Here is a 21520-nt window from a genome sequence, read left to right on the forward strand (position 1 = left end):
TTTCTCTTCTCACTGTCATGGCCTACGACCGCTACGTTGCCATCTGCCACCCCCTGCACTATGGGACCCTCCTGGGCAGCAGAGCTTGTGTCCACATGGCAGCAGCTGCCTGGGGCAGTGGGTTTCTCAGTGCTCTGCTGCACACGGCCAATACATTTTCCATACCCCTCTGCCAGGGCAATGCTGTGGGACAGTTCTTCTGTGAAATCCCCCAGATCCTCAAGCTCTCCTGCTCACACTCCTACCTCAGGGAGATTTGGCTTCTTGCGGCTAGTTCATTTTTAGCTTTTGGATGTTTTCTTTTCATTGTGGTGTCCTATGTGCAGATCTTCAGGGCCACCTGGCTGTGGTCTCCCTGTTCATCAGCACTGCCATGTTTGCCTACCTGAAGCCCCCCTCCATGTCCTCCCCATCCCTGGACCTGGTGGTGGCAGTTCTGTACTCGGTGGTGCCTCCAGCAGTGAACCCCCTCATCTACAGCATGAGGAACCAGGAGCTCAAAGATGCTATCAAGAAAGTAATTGCATGGACATATTTTAGTAGGCAAAAAATTACTACATCTCTCCGCAATTGATTCCAAAATTATCTGATTGCACACTTGGTTCTGTTTCATATGTTTGGGGTTTTTTACAGGTTTTTATTTATTTTTTTAATATCATTATTATCAATGTTGGTGGTGTTATTGTCATTGATGGTTATTATGTTCCTAGAGAACTGTTGACATTTGTGTCATTTCATCTGAAGCATGTACCTGTTTTCTGTCACCTGCTGCCCTTACTAAGGTGCATTAACACTGCTCAGAGCGAGCCTCTCTCATAGCACCTCTGTAACAAAGTGGGATCCTCCCGGTGCAGTGCTTTCAGGCTGGGCTCTTTCTCCAAAGAGGCCTGAGGAGCTGCACCCCTGAAGTTCCTCTTCCTCTCTGTCTTTGGGACTAAAAAGCTCAATTTCTTTTTGTGACCTTTTAGAGACATAGGAGTAGATTTATGAGTCAAAGTCTAGTGAGAGTGAAGATGTGAGTGTGAGTGCGGGATGTACCCAGGGCTTTCCCCCAGGTGACATTCAAGACACCCATCTTCTAGGAGGGGAATCTGGAGCTGTCTGGAGAGCACGGTAGTTCTCCAAGGACAGCATGCTTTTGGGGTGGTGTGGAGATGGAAGAGGTGGGCATAGATGGAGTTTGGGCCCAAAAGTACAGGGCATGTGCAGACCTCCCCTGGCCCTCTCCAGTTCCTCTCCACCGGCCTGCAGCAGTGTGTTGGCTTTGCGTGGCAAGGTTTTGGTAGCGGGGCGGGCTACAGGGGTGGCTTCTGTGAGAAGCTGCTAGAAGCTTCCCCTGTGTCTGATAGAGCCAATGCCAGCCGGCTCCAAGACGGACCCGCCGCTGGCCGAGGCCAAGCCAATCAGCGCCTCTGTGATAACATATTTAAGAAAGAGAAAAAACAGTTAGAGAGCGCTTTTGCAGCCAGAGAGAGGAGTGAGAAGATGTAAGAACATCTGCAGACACCAAGGTCAGTGCAGAAGGAGGGGGAGGAGGTGCTCCAGGCGCCAGAGCAAGATTCCCCTGCAGCCTGTGGTGAAGACCATGGGGAAGCAGGCTGTCCCCCTGCAGCTCAAGGAGGGAGGATGAGGGGGTGTGGTGATTCCACCTGCAGCCCGTGGAGGACCCCACACCGGAGCAGGTGGAGGCACCTGAAGGAGGCTGTGGCCCCGTGGGCAGCCCACGCTGAAGCAAGCTCCTGGGAGGTCCTGTGGATCCATGGAGAGAGGAGCCCACGCCAGAGCAGGTTTGCTGACAGGACTTGTGACCCCGTGGGGGACCCACGCTGCAGCAGTCTGCTCCTGAAGGTCTGCACCCCGTGGAGGAGACTCACGTTGGAGAAGGTCTTGAAGGACTGTCTCCCGTGAGAGGGACTCCATGCTAGAGCAGGGGAACGATGAGAGGAGTCCTCCCCCTGAGCAGGAAGAAGCGGCAGAAACACCGCGTGATGAACTGACCGTAACCCCCACTCCCCGTCCCCCTGTGCCGCTGGGGGGGGCGGAGGTTGAAGCCGGGAGTGAAGTTGAGCCCGGGAAGATGGGAGGGGTGGGGGGAGGTGTTTTAAGATTTGGTTTTATTTCTCATTCCTCTACTCTGTTTTGCTTAGTAATAAATAAGATGAATTCCCTCTCTAAGTTCGGTCTGTTTTGCTCGTGATGATAATTAGAGAATGATCTCTCCCTGTCCTTATCTCGACCCATAAGTTTTTTTTAGTTATACCTTTTCTCCCCTGTCTAGAGAAAGAGGGGAGTGATAGAGCGGCTCTGGTGGGCACCTGGACCCCAGCCAGGGTCGACCCACCACAAGCAGGAATTCCCACAGAGGGAAACGCTGGTCCAGCTGTGCCCACACCACGGCTCACTGGAGGGGGAGCAAAAGTCAAGAGGTCTGGGTGGCCATGCTCCTCGCAAGACATCCATCCCCCTGGGCAGCTGGCCTTCTTCATGGTGAGGATCCACCACTGGCTCCTGTGCTGTCCCTTGTAGTGCCCATGCCATGTAGTGCTGTCCCTTGTAGTGCCCATGCCATTCTCCTCAGGCTCACTGCTCAGTCGGTCAGGTTCCAGCTGGCCCTGACCTACGGGGTTATCCTTCCCCTCCACGCAGCACTGGCCACTTCTCCTTGTGAAATTGAAGAGGTTTCTGGTGGCCAAATCCCAGAGTTCCTCCAGGTCCCCCTGGACTGAAGCTCCATGTACTCAGCTGTGAATGTTTGCATGCAGATGGCTCTCCCTGCTTGGGGTGACCCATCACCAAGTGATCACCACACGAGAAGCCTGAGGTGCCCTTGCAGAACCTCTTCACCGCTCTGCAGGCTGAGGAGGAAAGACCTGCCACATCAGGAGAGACGCTGAAGGGCAGCCCGAGCTGCTCCCCGTATAACAACCAGCGCAACTAAGAAAAGGCAACGGCTGATAGCAGTAGGCAACTCTCTTCTGAGAGGCCCAGGGGCACCCATCTGCTGACCTGAGGCACTCTCTAGAGAGGTGTGCTCCTCACCGGGGACTCGGAGCAGGGATGTCACTGGGAGACTACCAAGCCTCCTACAGGCCACTGACCATTTTCCGTTGCTGCTGTTGTACATGGGCACCAGTGATACAGCCAGGAGCAGCCTGAGGAGTATCAAGAAGGATGACAGAGCCCTGGGAGCGGTGGGAAGGGACTCTGGAGCACACACAGGTTTTTCATCCATCCTCCTGGTCAAAGGGAAGGGGTTTGAATTGGTCAACAAATGGTTGCCCCACTGGTTGCTGACTGGTGCCACAGCCAGGAGTTCATCTACTAAGGCCATGGGACTGGCTTTGAGAAACCTGGTCTACCGAGGGCTGATGGGATCCCTCTGTCAGAGAAGGGGAAGAGCATCTTCAGCCATAGGCTTGCCAGGCTGGTGAAGAAGGCTTTAAACTGAAGTGGCCGGGGGAGGGGAACCTCAATCCATCTCACTCCTCCCAGTTTAATGCCAGTGGCATCAATAGAAGCCCGGAGCCAGGAGAAGGATCACGGGTCACCGAATCACAGAATCTCAGACTGGTAGGGGTTGGCAGGGACCTCTGGAGATCATCTAGTCCACCCTCCAATCAAACAAGGATCACCTAGAGCAGGTTGCACAGGATTGTATGCAGACAGGTTTTGAATCTCTCCAGAGAAGGAGACTCCACATCCTCTCTGGGCAGCCTGTCCCAGTGCTCTGTCACCCTCAGAGTGAAGATGTTTTTCCTCATGTTGAGATGGAACTTCCTGTGTTCCAGTTTGTGCCCATATCCACTTGTCCTGTCACTGGGCACCTCTGGAAAGAATCTGGCTCCTTAGTCTTGACACTCGCCCTTCAGATATTTATAAGCATTGATGAAATCCCAACTCGGTCTTTTCTTCTCCACATTAAAAGACTCAGCTTTCTCCCCTTTCCTGATACGAGAGATGCTCCAGTGCCCTCATCATCCTCGCAGCCCTCCAGTCTGCTGGACTCTCTCCAGTAGTCCCCTGTCTGTCTTGAACTGAGGAGCCCAGAACTGGACACAATATTCCAGATGTGGCCTCACCAGGGCAGAGTAGAGGGGGAGGAGAACCTCCCTTGACCTCCTGGCCGTGCTCTTCTTAATGCACTCCAGGATACCATTGGCCTTCCTGTCCATGAGGGCACATTACTGGCTCATGGAGAGCTGCTTGTCAACCAGGACCCCCAGGTCCTTCTCTGCCGTGCTACTTCCCATCAGGCCAAGCCCTACCCTGTACTGGTGTCTGGGGTTGTTGTTTCCCAGCTGCAGGACCCTACACTTGAATTTCCTGCCCTTGTTGAATTTCATGTGGTTCCTCTCCACCCAATACTGGCTGCTCCTCCCAGCTTAGTCTCATCAGCAAATTTGCTGAGGGTACACTCTGTCCCCTCGTCCAGGTCATTGATGATTATGTTGAATAAGACCGGACCAAGCACTGACCCTTGGGGCACACAACTAGCTACAGGCCTCCAACCAGACTCTGCGCCGCTTATCACAACCCTCTGGGCTCTGCCATTCAGCCACTTCTCTACCACCTCACTGTCCATTCCTCCAACCCACACTGCCGAAACTTGAAACGAGGATGGTATCAGAGACGGTGTCAAAAGCCTTGCTGTTGCTTTAATAAAATTTCTGTCTGATTCACCTTTGCAAAACTGTCTCATGAGAGTCCTGGAGGGGGCTCTGACAGGCAAACGGTGACTGTGACATATGGCTACACACTTTTAGACATAAACCATTGACCAAGTCTAGGACTCAGACCGGACCTAGCCGCACCTAGGTTCCTCTCTGAGAAGGAGTTCAGAAAGCAAGGGGCTCCTTTCCTGGCTCAGCGGGAGGGCTTCCCTCAGCCACACATCAGACTCACCCCCTCGTACGCCACAGGTGGGCAGCACCAATCCAGTGCTCCCAGCAGCTCCTCTCTGGCCAGAGCAGCTCCCCATGCTCAGAACAGGACTCGCTGCTGCGCACGGGGCCGTGGGTCTCTTGGGTGCTGCAGCCACTGGCACTGCCTGCTGGCAACTCCCAGACTGAGGGCCGAGCTTTGGTGCCTGCACCGCAGCTCATGGTACCTCCTGCTGGGCTTTGTGCCACGGTCACGATCCTCTGAGCCAGGTAGTTCAGTCACTTCTCCATCCACATCACTCTCCACTTCTCTAACCTCTACTTCATCAGTGTGTCTCGGGGGATGCTAGAGGAGACAGGCTGAAAGCTCCCCACATCCTCCTTCTTGCCCTTCTTTGAGATAGTGTTGGTAATTGCTTCTGTCCAGTCAGCAGGAACCTCTCTCAGTAACCACCACCTTTGAAAGAAAGTCCAGAGTGGCCTCGCAGTGACATTGGCCAGCTCCCTCAGCATCGTGGGTGCATCCCCTCAGTTCCCGTAGGCTCAGGTATGGCCGCTTTGTTGAAATGTTCCCTAACCTGAGACTCCTGCACCAAGGTGAAGTCTTCCTCGCTCCCAATTTCCCTGAGATACCTGAAATTTGGTCCTAGCAGTACAGCCTGTGGTCAGGAAGACCTTGACCCTCATGGGCTTTTCCATATCCTGGACCAGATACCATGTACGTTTTGAATAGTCTTACTTTTGCTCTTTATGTAGTCATAGAAACGGGTTTTGTTGTCCTTCAGGTCACTCAGCAGATTCAGCTCGAGTTGGGCTTTGGCTTTCCTAACGCCATCTGCACATGCTTGGGGAGTTCTCATTGATGACCAGGGTGTGAGAACATGAGGCTTCTTCCAGTGGCCTGCAGAAGGGCTCATCTACTTCTTCCTAATCAAGCAGAGAGTAAGACATGCACTAAAATGTCCCCTGTGTTGGTCTGCTTGGCTAATCCTGACCCACAAGCTCTCCACAGGCTCATGACCAATCCCATGGCACAGCTCCAGGCTTTAGCATTTCATTGAATTAGTAGCTTTGCTTCTTATTTATTATCTGTCGTGTCCTTTCATTCCTAGTGCTGTCATCTTTTTAGATGCACCACAAGTCAGGTGAGCCATCTGCACGCACACATTAACTGCTGACACAATGGAGCTTCACTCCAAACGACCTTCAGAAGCTCTGGGATTTCATCAAGAGAAACCTCAAGAAGTTTCCCAAAGAGAAGGGATCTTCTCCTTCTGATCTTGTGATGTTCTGCATCAGGGGGCAGAACCACCCCCTTGTACTGGGTTTGGTTAGAGTGTAACCAATTTTCATCAAAGTGGCCAGTATGGCTCTGTGCTTTGTTCTGTGATGAAAACAGTGCTGATAATACAGCGATGGTTTAGTTATTGCTGATCAGGGCTTGCACAGCATCAAGGCCTTTCCTGCTTCTCAGGCTGATCCACCAGCAGGGAGGCTGGGAGTGCACGAGAAGCTGGGAGGGGACATGGCAGGGACAGCTGGCCACAACTGACCAAAGGGATCTTCCGTACCATAGGACATCATGAGTGAGCCAGCGACTGTGTGGCACTGAGCTGTCTGCCAGGGTTACACCACAACACGCGTCCATCAAGGCAGGCTCGGCCATGACTGGTGGAGGAGCGGCCTCAAGGAGGAGGCTTTGGGCATTAGGAGGGATGCCAGAGCAGCCAGTGGTGCTAAACAGGAAGATGGCCAGGAGCACATTAGGCTGCCCTGGGAGGCACGTGGCCACCCAGGCAAGGGCACTTCTTCTCCATCTTGACTCAGCACTGGTGTCTGGCCACCTCTGCAGTGGTGTGTCCCAGGGTGGGGGGCTCCCCGTTCTGGAGGGATGGGGAGGAACTGTCACGTGGGCAGAGAAAGTCTGCCAAGATAGGGTTAGGGGTCGTGTGTGGAGAGGCTGAGAGAGCTGGGCTGCTTCATCCTGGTGAAGTGGAGGGTGAGGGAAGCATAAGGGTACCTCGAGACAGCTGGAAAATTCCTTTCTGAGGTGATGGCACTAATTATTAGTCGTGGGCAAGAAGGATAAGAAAGGAAAAGCACGAGAAACTGCAGCTTTGGAGGTGCCGAGTGGAGGTGAGGCTGAAGAACTGTCCTTCTGAGGGCAGTGCTGTGGTGCAAAAAGTGACTTGCAGGGAGTCTGGAGGAGACCATGGCTTTGTGTTTGAGGGAACATGTGGCGAGGAGGGAGAGAGAGCAGTCCAGGTAGGGCCATAGCATGGGGTGAGAAGAAGGTGGGGAAGCGCGTTGGGTGCCTGCAGCCTGCAGGGAAACAGGCAGAGGCGTGGGGCAGTGTAGGATGGCCTGTGGTGCCGATGGCCAAGGGTGCTGGCAAGGCTGAAAGGCCCCGATGGAACCGAGGGCTTTGCCCCCTTGGCTATGGCTGATGTCCCTGCCACAGAGGTCTCAGAGGAGACACGTTGTCCTCGTGGCCATGGGGCATTGTTGCCTCCTTGCACCCACCGCGGGGGAAGCCAGGAGGTGTCATCCCGTTGTCCTTCCCTTGGCATCCCACTCCCCACATGCCAAGGCAGAGCCCTGAGACACAGGTGAGGGTCAGGATGTCCCTTGCCAGGGGCTGGGGGTCAGCGCTTGGCATTTCTGCTTCATCAGACAAAGCCAGGGTGTCCTCAGCATCAGAACTGCCTGCACTTTGCCTTGCTTTGTCATCATGGCCTCCAATGATTTGCTCTAACGAGTCCCTGGGGAGGCTTTGTCAGTAATGGCCCCCAGTGGGGCCCATTCATGCTTCAAGGTACTTTGGGCTTTACTGCTGACTTGGCCTTCTCCAGAGGTTTCTTCACTCTCCTTTTCTTGGTATCTGAGGTGCATGGACTCAGCAGCAAATACGCCATGGGGCTCATTAAAGTACAGAAAAGTCTAACGAGCCATGTCTCTTCCCGTAATTTTCTTCAAGTCCTCAAGCCTTGTCCGACTAATTGGAGAGGTTGTAGCTGAGTACTTAATGATGAAGATGTCAAAGAAGATTTCATGAAGGAGGATTTTTCTTTCAAGGCTATTTTCTATCACTTGTCAGTTTACAGAAGAAGTGATAGCAGTGTTGTACAATGCATGTTGGTCCAAGCCGTCTCCTAAAGACATCTGGACAGGCAGGAGAAGCAGTCCCTTGAGATCCAGCACTGTCTGGACAACCTCGCTCCTCCCCAAGGCCCCAGTTCCCTCATCGGCCACCTGGGCCTTGCATCACCTTTCCTCACATCAGGCTTCTCCACTGAGCTCTGCAGCTGGATTATACAGCTCCTTCACACCAGCTCCCACCTGCTTTCCTTGGAGACCTGGGCTGCACGCAGGCACACAAAGGTTTCTCTTCACTGACAACAAACAACAGTTAAACATGATGCAAGTTAATGAACATGAAATATCTCTCCTCAGCTGGATGCTGAGTCCAAGCAGCATCTAACGTGGTCCACCTTTCACAAGGGATTTCTGTACAAGAGCAGTTTTAAACATGGAGATAAGAAAGGACAGGTACAGACACAGTGAAGGTGTTGGCTAAAGAGTTCATGAGACTTCTGAAAGAAGCGGAGGAGGAAACCTGGGAGCAATGGGAAGGGCGTACGTCCAGATAGTCTGCTGCAATAATGTCCTTAGGCATGGCCATTGAACCAGGAGAGGTGGAAACACCTGAGCGATGAGGGAGATGAAGGAATAGACAGCGTAGTGGTAACGCAAGGACAGTGGAGATGAATATTTCTTCTGCTACTATTAATATACTTCCAGGAAATTCCCATTCTGTCATGGTGGGAAAACATTGCCAGCTCTTACAAACACTCCCAGGATTCTCCTGATGAAAATGTGCTTGTAGGTTATTTCAGTGTAAAAAAACCCAAAGCAAACCCCCCATGTGCCCCTTCCCATGCAGACCCCAGTTGTCTGAGCATGAAGAGGCAGTGCCACTTTGAGGGGCCCCCGTGTACCTGAGGTGCTGGCCTGGGATTGGCATCTGTCACAGAGGACCTGTGGCAGACCAGAGCCCCTTGCAAGCTGCAGGTGGAGGCTGGGCAGGGCTTCCCAGGGCATCTACACTGGTACCAGGTCTCTGTGTCCCTCGAGCTGAAGGCATTCGTGTCCTACATCCATTCCCAGTTCTGGGAAAAGGCAATCCCCCTCCAAAGACAGAAAAAAAAAAAAGCTGAAGAGTGTGTTGACACCTGTCTTTGCTTTGGCTCTTTGTCTTCAGAGCTTCTTCCTTTCATTTCCATGCCATTCACTGACATCTGACAGGCCTACAGGCATTAAAACAAGATCATCTGGGATCTTGCACAGAGCCCCGTGCCCCCAAAATCTTCCCCACCCAGGAAACCCCAGGCTTTGCACAGAGTGAGCACAGGAGGCTTCATGCCCCATAAACATCTGCAGAAGTCCAGTTGGAACTAGGGCCCAGCATCCCCATAGGATCCTCAGAGACCTGAGGTGGAAGGGACCTCAGGCAGCCTGCCGTCCAACCTGTCAGAAACAGGGTCAGACCAAGTGGTTCAAGGCTGATTCAGTGCGAGTTGGAAAACCCCCAAGGACAGAGACTGCACCACCTCTCTGGGTGACCTGTTCCAGCACTTGGCTGTGCTCACAGGATAAAAATTGTCCTTGTTTCCTGGCTGAATCTCTCCTCTTTCACCTTCCTCCCCTTGTCCTTTCTCTGCTCCAAGACAGGAAATATCTCCAATATCTCAGCCTGCAATTGGAAACGGGTGAAGCTGTAGGGGATAAGAGCGTTGCTTCCAAGTGTCTTTGGAATGCCCAGAGTGCCGAAAGGTTGTGAAAGTGAAATGATGTGAAAGAAAGAGGAGAATTGCCCATCCAAGGGTGCTCTGCAGACTGAGGATGGAGATGCACAAAGCAGGAGGTGATACAAGTGGGATTAGCACATGGAGAAGATGTTTGAAGGGAAGGCTTTGCAAGGGAGCACCCTGACTTTGCCCAGCTAGAAAAACAGAGACCAGGCAGTGTGCTGAAATGATGGGGGGAAGTGTCCTGGGGTGAAAGAGCGTGGACGAGAGAAGGTGGGAGAGATTTGGGTTGCAGAGGTTTGAGGTAGTCCTTTCAAGGTCTGAGCAAGCTGAGCTTTGGAGCCACTGAAGAATAAAGAAGCTCTGAAGGGTGTTTTGGAACTAGTGGTACTATCACTAGTAGCAGTAACAAGACAGTGCTGTAAGGGGACTCCTTATTTGTCATGACCATGAACTAAGGCTCCTTCATTTCCTTCCCAACAGTTGTTCTTAGTTGACAAGATAGCTGTCAGCTCTCCGTGGTTACCTTCTGGCGTGCAATTCTTAGAAGAGTACTTTTTCTCTCACTGCTAACTCTTGGTTCCCATTGACAGATTGCACCTCTCCAACAGAATTGCCCTCAGTTCATCTCTACTCCCTCTGTTTCTCTAAGTTTTCCTCAGGATGGGGAGGTGGAACAGAGGAGTTGTTTCAGCTTTAGCCAAAGAAGGCCAAGGGACAGATCCCAGATTCATAAAAAGACACAAAGGAAGGCCAGATTGTGTTGTGGTGGACACTGACACGGCACCGTTACCTGCATTTCCATTCTTTGAAGCCCTGACTGTGCAGCTGGGATCCTGGAAGCTCAGAGCTCTGCATGGGCCAGGAGAGGGGCCAGGACATGTAAAGAGGAACGACATTTCTTTGGATCAAAAGCTAAGGTGTTCCCAGGAACCCCAGGAGGCATGGCACACCAATTCCTGGGTTCAAGGAGCTGCTCAAATGCATCATCTCCATTTCTGCAATGGTGGCTCCGATGCATGGCGCTTGTGTGCAGCCTGTGTACAGGAATGCTGACATTTATTGAGGAACCTGCTCAGCCCTCAGAGCTGGCCGTGGTGGAAGAGAGGAGATGTGGTGGGTTGTCCCTGGCTGGAGGCCAGGTGCCCACTAAAGCCACTCTATCACTCCCCTCCTCAGCTGGACAGGAGAGAGAAAATATAACAAAAGGCTCGTGGGTCGAGATAAGGACAGGGAGAGATCACTCACCAATTACCGTCATGGGCAAAACAGACTCAACAAGGGAAAACTAATTTAATTTATTACCAATCAAATCAGAGTAGGATAATGATAAATAAAACCAAGTCTTCAAACACCTTCCCTCGAACCCTCCCTGCTTCCTGGGCTTAACTTCACCCTCAAATTCTCTACCTCCTCCCCACCAGCAACACATATGGACAGGGAATGGGAGTTGTGGTCAGTTCATCACACACTGTCTCTGCCGCTCCTTCCTCCTCAGGAGGAGGACTCCTCCCACCCTTCCGCTGCTCCAGCATGGGGTCCCTCCCACAGGACACAGTCCTCCATGAGCTTCTCCAACATGAGTCCTTCCCACGGGCTACAGTTCTACAGGAGCCCAGCAGGAGGAGGGAAATGGCCGTGCAGCACAACTCACCCATGAACATGTGGTGAGCAGCCAGTGCTGGAAGTGGCCGTTTGGCGAGGCCACCAGGGAAAGCTCAGCCCAGTCCTATCCCTAACATATCAGCACTTGACCTCCTCCCCTCCGCCCATGGACAACCCCAGCACAGCAACACAGCCTCACAGTGTCAAGCTGTTTGGCCTGTTCCTGACCTCAGCCCAGGAGGAAGATCCCATACACTGGCCCTGAGGCAACAGCCAGAAAGATGTGACACGGGAGGCCAGGTCTACCATCGTACCAGACACACATACAAAAGCCTCTGGATCAGACAGGTTTCTTCATGCATCTCAAGATGTAAAGTGATTGCAGTTATCCCCCAGAAAATATGATTGTGCACATATAAAATGTCCAAAGCAAAGGAGGTTCCCCAGCTACATCGGAAATCCCTTGTGAAGAGACATGGGCAGCTTATGACTGCTGAAAGACTACTGACTGAATCAGCTTCTTCATGGAGTCTTTCACCTCCTGGTTCCTCATGCTGTAGATGAGGAGGTTCACTGCTGGAGGAACCACCAAGTACAGAAGCGCCACCACCAGATCCAGGGATGGGGACGACTTGGAGGGGGGCTTCAGGTAGGCAAACATGGCAGTGCTGATGAACAGGGAGACCACGGCCAGGTGAGGGAGGCATGTGGAAAAGGCTTTGTGCCGTCCCTGCTCTGAGGGGATCCTCAGCACGGCCCTGAAGATCTGCACATAGGACACCACAATGAACACAAAACACCCAAAAGCTAAAGACAAACTAACCACAAGAAGCCCAAGTTCCCTGAGGTAGGCATCTGAGCAGGAGAGCTTGAGGATCTGGGGGATTTCACAGAAGAACTGTCCCACAGCATTGCCCTGGCAGAGGGGTATGGAAAATGTATTGGCCGTGTGCAGCAGAGCACTGAGAAACCCACTGCCCCAGGCAGCTGCTGCCATGTGGACACAAGCTCTGCTGCCCAGGAGGGTCCCATAGTGCAGGGGGTGGCAGATGGCAACGTAGCGGTCGTAGGCCATGACGGTGAGAAGAGAAAACTCTGCTACTGCCAAAGAGGAAAAGAGAAAGAGCTGTGCAGCACATCCTGCATGGGAGATGTCCCTGGTGTCCCAGAGGGAATTGGCCATGGATTTGAGAAGAGTGGTGGACATGGAGCCCAAGTCGATGAGGGAGAGGTTGATGAGGAAGAAGTACATGGGGGTGTGGAGGCGGTGGTCACAGGCTATGGTGGTGATGATGAGGCCGTTGCCCAGGAGGGCAGCCAGGTAGATGCCCAGGAAGAGCCAGAAGTGCAAGAGCTGCAGCTGCCGTGTGTCTGCAAAGGCCAGGAGGACGAACTGGGTGATGGAGCTGCCGTTGGACATTTGCTGCTTCTGGGCATGGGGTCCTGTCCTTAGAGGAAGAGTCCATGAAGAGTTTGGGGGGACTTCTCTGAAGAAAATCAAAGTCTTTCTTCTACACCCACAGCTTCCTACACTCCACCATACATTCCATTTCTAGGAGACCTTCCTTCAGCTCTCTGGCTGCAGCCTGGGCTTCTGCCGGCTGAGCGTGCCATGATGAGCAGGACCTCTGCTCAATGGCTGCTGAGGAGTCAGCCCTGCTCTGCAGCAGTGAGATCAGGGGAAGGGTGGGGCAGGGGCCAGTCCTGGAGTTTGACTTTGTCAGATGAAACTGCTCCTAACGCAGAAGGGCTTGTCAGCACCTGCACTCCCAGTGCTAAGGAATGGGGATAGCAGAAGGCAGTTGGAGAGGTTTGGGGGGGTTAAAGCTGCCCCCATCTCCCCTGGAGTGTTTTCTTGGATTTCAGGAACCCTCAGTATTTCTGCTGCACTCAGGGAGAACAGAGTCCTGAGAGGAAAAAGGGTTGCCCGTGGTGTAATGCAGAATGAGGGGAGCTGGTCTGTCCATCTGAGCTGTTCTGAGCTGCCCTGGGCTTGTCCTTCATGAGATAGAGAGCGATCACCCTCCTGTGTTACCCTGGAAAAAAACAAAAAACCACAGACCCTGCAGCGACCAGAGGGATCCAGTGCAGAACGCTAAATGTCTCACCCTTTCTCAAGGTCTCAGCACCCCGCTTCTAGCCAGGGACACACATTTCTCATTGCACTGACCCAACAGCATTTCCTCCATTCCAGCACCTCTGCGCTTCTCCATGGGGCTTTCAGGGAACCGAAGGGTGCAGGGGCACAGGTTTGCATTCTGGAGAGCAAGTCACAGCTTGGAAGGACACGCCAAGGAGACAGCCAAGTGTCCTAACAGCAGCACCTGATTCAGAGCAAACGAGCTCATTCTGCAGCCCCACAGCCCCACAGCTGAGAGGAAAGCTGGGACACTTCATTGCCATGGACACAGCTGCAGGAAAGGACCCACCAGCTCAGCCTGTGACTCTGCAGCTGAAACTCCCATCCCCAGAGAGCCTGACAGCAGGAACAACATAACAACAGCAAGAACAGGGACCAGTGGAGGAGACAGCTGGGAAAACACTGGGAGGGTCTGGCGCAGAGAGGCCAGGGCAGAGGCAGCCGGGCACTCAGGACAGCGTTACCCTGCCCCAGCTGTGCACGCCACCTCCCAGGCACCAATATTGCTTAGCAGCTGCTCCCAACCCCGGTGCTCTGCAGAGGGACCTGGGCACGTGGCTGGAGAGCTGCCCCACGGCTCTGCCGAGCTCTGGCTGCAGAGGAGGTGGCTCGTGCCTCGGACCCCACAGCCCTGAGGGCAGAGGCTTTGCTGGGTGGGAGAGGAGGCAAGGGGGCTTGCTCCCAGGAAGGGGTCTGCATTGCAGGCCATCATGCGGAGTTTTCTGAATTCTCCCTCCCACGACATTTCTGGGTTTAGCTTCCTCTTGTTCCCACATCATCTCCCTGCTGCCTGGAGATTTTCCTCCAGGCAGCTGTTTCCCTGCCCCATGTCTTTCCCTGTCAGCACTCCCAGGCCCCATCCCAAGCTCTGTGCACTCACCGTGGCCCTACAGAAAGCTGCTTCTGTGCAGGGCGCTGGCTGCATGCATCGTCCTGTTTGCAGGTCAAAACAAGGACAGGTCAGACTAAGCCTGATGGGTCGTGCAGAGGTGATGCTGGTGCTGTCCGTAGGTAGAGGAGTGGCTGAAGGCACTTTAGGAGGCGCCTGGCAGATCTCCTGAGCACTCAGAGCTGCAGTTGAGGAGCCTCAGTGACTTGTCAAACTTTAGACCTCCTTTATCATGTATCCTCTCCCATTCCCCCAGAGCTTATGTTTATAGTATCCCTTGTCCTGACCTTCTCCTTGAAACCTGCTATTGGAAATATTCTGGGAGTGAGCTGAAGCTCTGAGCAGCCCTGACCCACACAGCACCCTCTGTACAGCAGAAGGACCCTGCCTTGCTGCGGGTCCCTCTTTCCACACACAGCTTCTCCCCACAGAACCGTGGGGAGCTCCCTGGGCAGGCTGAGTGCTGACCCTGGCAGACAGCAGAGTCCTCCTCCTCCACATGAGAGAAACTCTGAGAGTTGTTCTTCCCAATCCTGTAACCTGTGGGATGTGCCATCTGGAGGAGATCCCTCCAGGCACTGAAGCTGCCTTGCCCTGCACCCACAGACTTACCACGTCGAGGGCTGTGAAGATTTCTCCTCCAGGGAGCTCTCAGCATCCTCCTGCTCCCAACTGCCTTGAAGCTCTCTCAGCCTCGCAGGTCTCCTCTCGCTGCCTGCAGGCAGTGCCCTCAGCCCTGCTCCTGGGCAGAGCTGTCTCTCTGCAGCGCTGCCCACGGGCCATGAGCTCCCTCCATCCCAGGAGCCCGGCCCAGGTCAGCAGCAGAGGACCAGCCCAAGGTGGCACTTTCTCTGTCCCCTCTGGGCTCCCTCCAGGTGTCCCTGGGGCTCCAGGGGAACCTGCTCTGAAACAGGCTGGAGGAACCACTCCTGTTCCTTCTCTCAGCTGGAGAGAAATCCTTCTTTCCAGCACAGTCATTTCTCGCATCTGAAAAAACATCTGGTCCAAGAATTACCTTGTCATTGTCCCATCTTTAGACAGGACACCCAGACTGGGACAGGGAATGATCTCCTTTACCCCTGCTGAGGGAAGGGATTCATTCCAAATTCCACAGCACACACCTACAGGATGTGGGTTCCTCTAGCCTCACTTCAGGTGTGTCATGAACATCACCACCTAATCAACATCAGAGCTAATTACAACATTACCTAATCAAATTCAGGGCAGTTACTCTGTGTTATTTCAAACAGAGACCTGTAGAATTCTTTGTGGTTCAAAGCTCTCCCACACAGGTCCATGTAGTTGGCAGTGACAGCGATGGTCCTGGACAGGAAAGCCATCGCCATTCAGAGCAAGTGCGTGTCAGACACCCCAGACAGCACTGCAGCCACATTCGGTGCTTTTCTGCGGGAAACTGGTGGCCACCTCTGCAGTGTGGCAAGGCCTGTCCCTTCCCTAGCCAGGACATGTAGGGCAGTCACACCGGGGTCTCCTGCCTACACTTGCAAAGCTCTGGTTTTACTCACCCCCTTGATAACAAGTCAAGGAAGAGACCCAAACTGTTCCCAGTGGGTCTGTCAGCAGCACCTTGTCATTGCTGGAGATCAGCTTCACCTCTGGCAAAGGCCCCCAGGGGCAGCAGAGGCACCACTGACAAAAAACCCTGTTTACTGCCCGGGCTGCCCTTCCCAGCCCTGTTTCTCTCTGGCCTGGGGGACAGCAGGGCTTGCTCACTCTCTTGGCATCCAATTTCAGCTTGATGGTTCCATCTGCCAACCACTCGGGCATGTCTCTGCTCGGAAGCAAAGCCTCTGCACACACACAGGGGCTTGGAGCCTTGGCACCAGGTTTCCCTGAGGCAAGTCAGAGCTTGGCCTGGAGGCACACCTCCCGTGCTACAGCCAAAATGTTCACCTGTGGCCTCAGGTGAGGTCAAAGACAGGGCCACCTGGAGCCTGTGCTTTTTGACATCGATGGAGTACCTGCCCTGGTGTGGTGGGACACGTCACACAGCTTGGGGTGCTGCAGTGGGTGGGTACAGGCTTTTCAGGAGAGACAGGCTGGAAGGGTTAGGAGTGGGCTTCCCTCTAAATGAAGAAGGTACTTGGATGTCTGGAGCTCCTTGGTGGGACAGGGGACAAGTTGGGAGAGCCCTTGTGGGTGAGCCTCAGAGGAGAGGCCAGCAAAGGTGGAATTGTAGTGGAACATAAAGAACCCACAGTCAGGATGAAGAAGCAAGCATAGACCTCTCTAAGCACCCCAAGGGAGACTCTCCACGTAGAAGCCTGGTTCTCCCTGGGCTCTTTCATGACCATGGCATTTTCTGGAAGGGGAACACAGCAGGATGCCAACAGCCCGGGCCATCTCTGGAGTGTCTTGGGACAATTTCTCAGCACCGCTGGCAGATGGGCCAGCAAGGGTAATGGAAGCCTGGATGTGATGCTTACAAGCAAGGCAGAGCTGGCCAGGGCTGAGAAGACTGGCTGGCCTGGCCTGGCAATGGTGGGGTGCCAGTGCCCAAGGAGAGTGAGGAAGGCTTCTAGAAGGCTCCAGACCCCAGAGCTGCGAGAAGCAGGCTTGTGTCTGTTTTGACACTGAAAGTTAGCAGAGCTCAGCAGAGCTGGTCTTCAAGACCAGCATCCTCCAAGCTCAGCAATGGTCTGCATTAGATCTCAGTTGAGTCTTGGACGGGATTTCAAGGGCAATAAGATGACTGTTTACGGCTTCAGGAGGAGTTACAGAAGTAGCAGAAACATTACCAGTCCATGGGACCAGAGGATCTGCATCCCAGGGTGCTGAGAGAGCAAGATGATGTCACAGGGAGGACAGTCTCCATCATGGAGGAAAAGTCCTGGAGACTGCGGGGACTCCCTGACGACTGGCACCTTTCCAAGAGGCCCCGAGGATGACCTGGGGAAGTAAAGGCTGCTGAGCTTCCCTTTGGCTGAGGGACGTGTACCAGAGCATATCCTCTTGGAGAGCAGTTCTGGGGGGGTGACAGAGGAGGTGGCGGGATGACCCCAGGGCTGATTCTGCCTGACCATCCTCATTGCTTCCTCTGATGAAAGGACCGCAGCTGTGGGTGAGGGGAGAGCAGTGCGGGTATTTCACCAGGACACCGGCAAGGCTTTCCACACCATCCCCCACCAGAGTCTCTTCTCACGAACAAACCTGCTGGAGGGATGGGTCAAGAGGAACCGTTGTGATCTGCAGCAAGGGCAAATCCAAAGTGCTGCCCCTGGGGTGGATGAGCCCCTTGAAGTGACACAGCTTAGGGACATCCTGGCTGGGTTACAGCTCTGCAGAACAAGTTCTCCTCTCCAAGTGATGGGAGAAATGGGGTTTGGAATTGGGCTGTATAATTCTGTATTTACACAGAGGGAGACAACGTGTAGTCATCTTGCTTGTCCATGTCCATGGCCTATGACAAAAGCCCTGTGAACTTGGAGATCACTCTGCAAAATTCTGAACATGAACCCTCCTTGCACAGTTCTTAGAGAGATCTTTTCTGTCTATGTTTCAACAGTTGCCTCATATCATTATTCCAAGGGTCATGTACAAGGGGACCCCCACAGAAGTGGTTACTTCCTCCAAGACTAAAGCCCTTACGTGGGACAGGGAAATGTGACCCACGACCTAGGGATGCCTTCCTGAAGCAGGAGCTGGTGGACAGGCAAAGAAGGCCAAGGCATCTCGCTTGAGAGAACTCATTTCTCTCTCTTGACTAGACGAGGAAGCCTGGGCAAGTGCACCAATGGTGTCCAACACCATTCTCATCCCTGCCTTCCCCTACAAAGGAGTCCCATTTCCCTTGCAGGGCATGAGAGAACTAAAGACGTTCCTGCAACCCAGACGCGACTGGATGAGCGCAATTTTAGCTGTGGAAAAGAGAGCATTTCATTGACTTTGTCTCTTTGCTTCCCTCCATGAATCGAGGGAGCTCTTGACTTCAGGGTGTTACTCACTGTGCGTAAAGAGCTAATATGGACCAAGAGGTCCAAGCAGGGAGTGCTTGGAGGGGTCCTGGACTCTCTCTTTGACAGAAAAATGTGTTTTCTATTCCCCTGTTGGACCTGGAATTCAGAGGAGCTCATGTGGACCTAATATACAGCTGAAGAATGGGCTTTCCTTTTCTTTGAACTGTGCCTAACACCTCTTCCTGTGCTATGGAATCTCCTTTGGTCAGTTTGGGTCAGTCCCCTCCCAGATTCCTGGGTGCCCCCCGCCTTCTCAGTGGCAGGCCAGGATGAGAAGCTGAGAAGTCCTTGACTTAATGGTAACAACAACAACCATCGGTGTGTGATCAACGTGATTCTCATCCTAAATCCAAACCACAGCACTGTACCAGCTGCTCGGAAGAAAATGAACTCCATCCCAGCTGAAAGCAGGACAACCAAGCACAGCGTAGTGAACTGGTCGAGGGGAGGGGTGACTGTCCCACTCTACACTGCACTGGTGCGATCCCACCTTGAATGCTGTGTGCAGATTTGGGCACCTCAGTACAAGAAAGACATCAAAGTATTAGAGTGTGTGCAGGGCAGGGTGACCAAGATGGTGTGGGGGTCACGAGGGCAAGACTTACGAGGAGCGGCTGAGGTGACTTGGCTTGTTCAGCTTGGCGAAGAGAAGGCTGAGGCGTGACCTCATCTCAGTCTCCAACTTCCTCAAGGGGGGCAGTGGAGGGGGAGGTGCTGATCTCCTCTCTCTGGTGACCAGTGAGAGGACACGAGGAAATGGCATGAAGCTGCATCAGGGGAAGTTTGGATATGACATTAGAATGGTCGATCACTGCAATAGACTTCCCACGGAAGTGGTCACAGCACCAAGCCTGTCAGATTTCAAGAAGCGTCTGGAAGATGCGCTTAGTCATATGGTTTAGTATTCACGTAGTCCTGAGAGGAGCAGGGAGTTGGAGTCAATGATCCTTATGGATCCCTTCCAACTTGAGCTGTTCTTGGGTTCTATGATCTGCAATCTTGGTGAGGGTGCCCTCAATCCCTCTCTGTATATCATTAAGATATTGGTCCCAGTATTGGTCCCAGTACGGAACCTTGAGGGAAACTTCTCGTTCCTGGCTTTCACTTGGACACTGAGCTATTGACTGTCACTCTTTGGAATCTGCCATCCAGCCAGTTCCTTACCCATCTATCCATCAAACCAATATCTCACATATTTATAGGCAACAACCTTGTAGGGGACTGTAGCAAAGGTCTCCCAGAAGTCCAGAAAGATGAAATTCTGTAGCTCTTCCCTTGCCCACTGATGCAATCACTCCATCATAGAAGGCCACGAGGTTAGTCAGGCACAATCTAGCCTTGGTGAGGCCTGGTTAGCTGTCTCTAATATCCTCCATGTCTTCCATAAGTTTTGACAGATCTTCCAGGAGGATGAGCTCCATGATCTTGGCAGGCACAAAAGTGAGGCGGAGTGGGTGGTAGTTCCCAGGAGTCTCCTTTTTTCCAAAAATGGGCATGAAATTCCCTTTTTCCATTCACAGGGGACATGCTGTGATCCTGGAACATCCTGCTTATCCCATAGTTATACAGGACACCCCAATCCCTCCATGGAATGAGGAAATGATAGTGGAGAGAAGAACCAGGAGCGTTCAGAAGATCTACCAGGGAGTAGAGACACACGAGTGCAGAGCCCGGTGTGACCTGCTTCATAGTCACGCTCTGCCTGTATCTCCCAGATGGAGCTGGGACAGACCTTGCCTCAAGGCAGCGGTGGCAGCCAGTCACTGGCCCACGGAAAGGGAGTGCGCCTGAGAGGCCCTGGGTGGTCTGTCACACCCCCGCTCTGAAGGGGAACGGCTGTCCTGTGTGTCCTGTGGTGTCTCTGCCATCTGAAGCCAGTTGTGCTGGAGAGCCCTGTCATCTCCTGTAGCACTGCAGGCCTGCATTTGGCCATGGTATTGAGCAGCTGTGGGTTTGTGGCAGCCCTAGGTGAGAGCTGAGTCCCCTGCCAGCGCCAGGGCTGCAAAGCAAGGCTGAGCTGCCTTGATTGACTCGCCTGCCTCCCTTCCCTCGGCAGGGGTAAAGGAGACCTCTCCCTGTCACTGCCTGGAGTCCTGTCGAATGCTGAGACAAGGAGAGGTGATTCTCCTGCCCAGCTCTGCTGTAAGGAATTATTTCTCCTCAATTAAGGGAGGGAACAGGAGATCTTCCTTCAGCTTGTTTCAGAGCAGGTTCCCCTGGAGCCCCAGGGACACCTGGAGGGAGCCCAGAGGGGACAGAGAAAGTGCCACCTTGGGCTGGTCCTCTGCTCCTGGGATGGAGGGAGCTCATGGCCCGTGGGCAGGGCTGCAGAGAGACAGCTCTGCCCAGGAGCAGGGCTGAGGGCACTGCCTGCAGGCAGCGAGAGGAGACCTGCGAGGCTGAGAGAGCTTCAAGGCAGTTGGGAGCGGGAGGATGCTGAGAGAAGCTGTGTGTGGAAAGAGGGACCTGCAGCAAGGCAGGGTCCTTCTGCTGTACAGAGGGTGCTGTGTGGGTCAGGGCTGCTCAGACCTTCAGCTCACTCCCAGAATATTTCCAATAGCAGGTTTCAAGGAGAAGGTCAGGACAAGGGGTACTATAAACATAAGCTCTGGGGGAATGGGAGAGGATACATGATAAAGGAGGTCTTAAGTTTGACAAGTCACTGAAACTCCTCAACTGCAGCTCTACGTGGTCAGAAGATCTGCCAGGAGCCTCCTAAAGTGCCTCTGCCTACGGACAGCACCAGCATCACCTCTGCATGACCCATCAGGCTTAGTCTGAGCTGTCCTTGTTTTGACCTGCAAACAGGACGATGCGTGCAGCCAGCACCCTGCACAGAGGCAGCTCTCTGTAGGGCCACGGTGAGTGCACAGAGCTTGGGATGGGGCCTGGGAGTGCTGACAGGGAAAGACATGGGGCAGGGAAACAGCTGCCTGGAGGAAAATCTCCAGGCAGCAGGGAGATGATGTGGGAACAAGAGGAAGCTAAACCCAGAAATGTTGTGGGAGGGAGAATTCAGAAAACTCCGCATGATGGCCTGCAATGCAGACCCCTTCCTGGGAGCAAGCCCCCTTGCCTCCTCTCCCACCCAGCAAAGCCTCTGCCCTCAGGGCTGTGGGGTCCGAGGCACGAGCCACCTCCTCTGCAGCCAGAGCTCGGCAGAGCCGTGGGGCAGCTCTCCAGCCACGTGCCCAGGTCCCTCTGCAGAGCACCGGGGTTGG

At 53.6% G+C, this 21520-nt stretch overlaps 1 protein-coding gene across 1 annotated transcript; it reads right to left on the minus strand.

The window, feature by feature from the left end:
• Positions 1 to 11777: 11777 nt before the first annotated feature.
• Positions 11778 to 12734, minus strand: LOC142602572 (olfactory receptor 14J1-like). The gene has a single exon (XM_075757952.1). The coding sequence runs from the start codon at positions 12711 to 12713 to the stop codon at positions 11778 to 11780; it is 936 nt and encodes a 311-aa protein (XP_075614067.1). The 5' UTR covers positions 12714 to 12734.
• Positions 12735 to 21520: the final 8786 nt, after the last annotated feature.

The sequence above is a fragment of the Balearica regulorum genome, chromosome 7, assembly GCF_011004875.1.
Source record: "Balearica regulorum gibbericeps isolate bBalReg1 chromosome 7, bBalReg1.pri, whole genome shotgun sequence".
Lineage (NCBI taxonomy): Eukaryota > Metazoa > Chordata > Aves > Gruiformes > Gruidae > Balearica > Balearica regulorum.

Coding starts and splice junctions, on each gene's coding strand:
- LOC142602572 (XM_075757952.1), bottom strand. CDS start 12,713: ATGTCCAACGGCAGCTCCATCACCCAGTTCGTCCTCCTGGCCTTTGCA.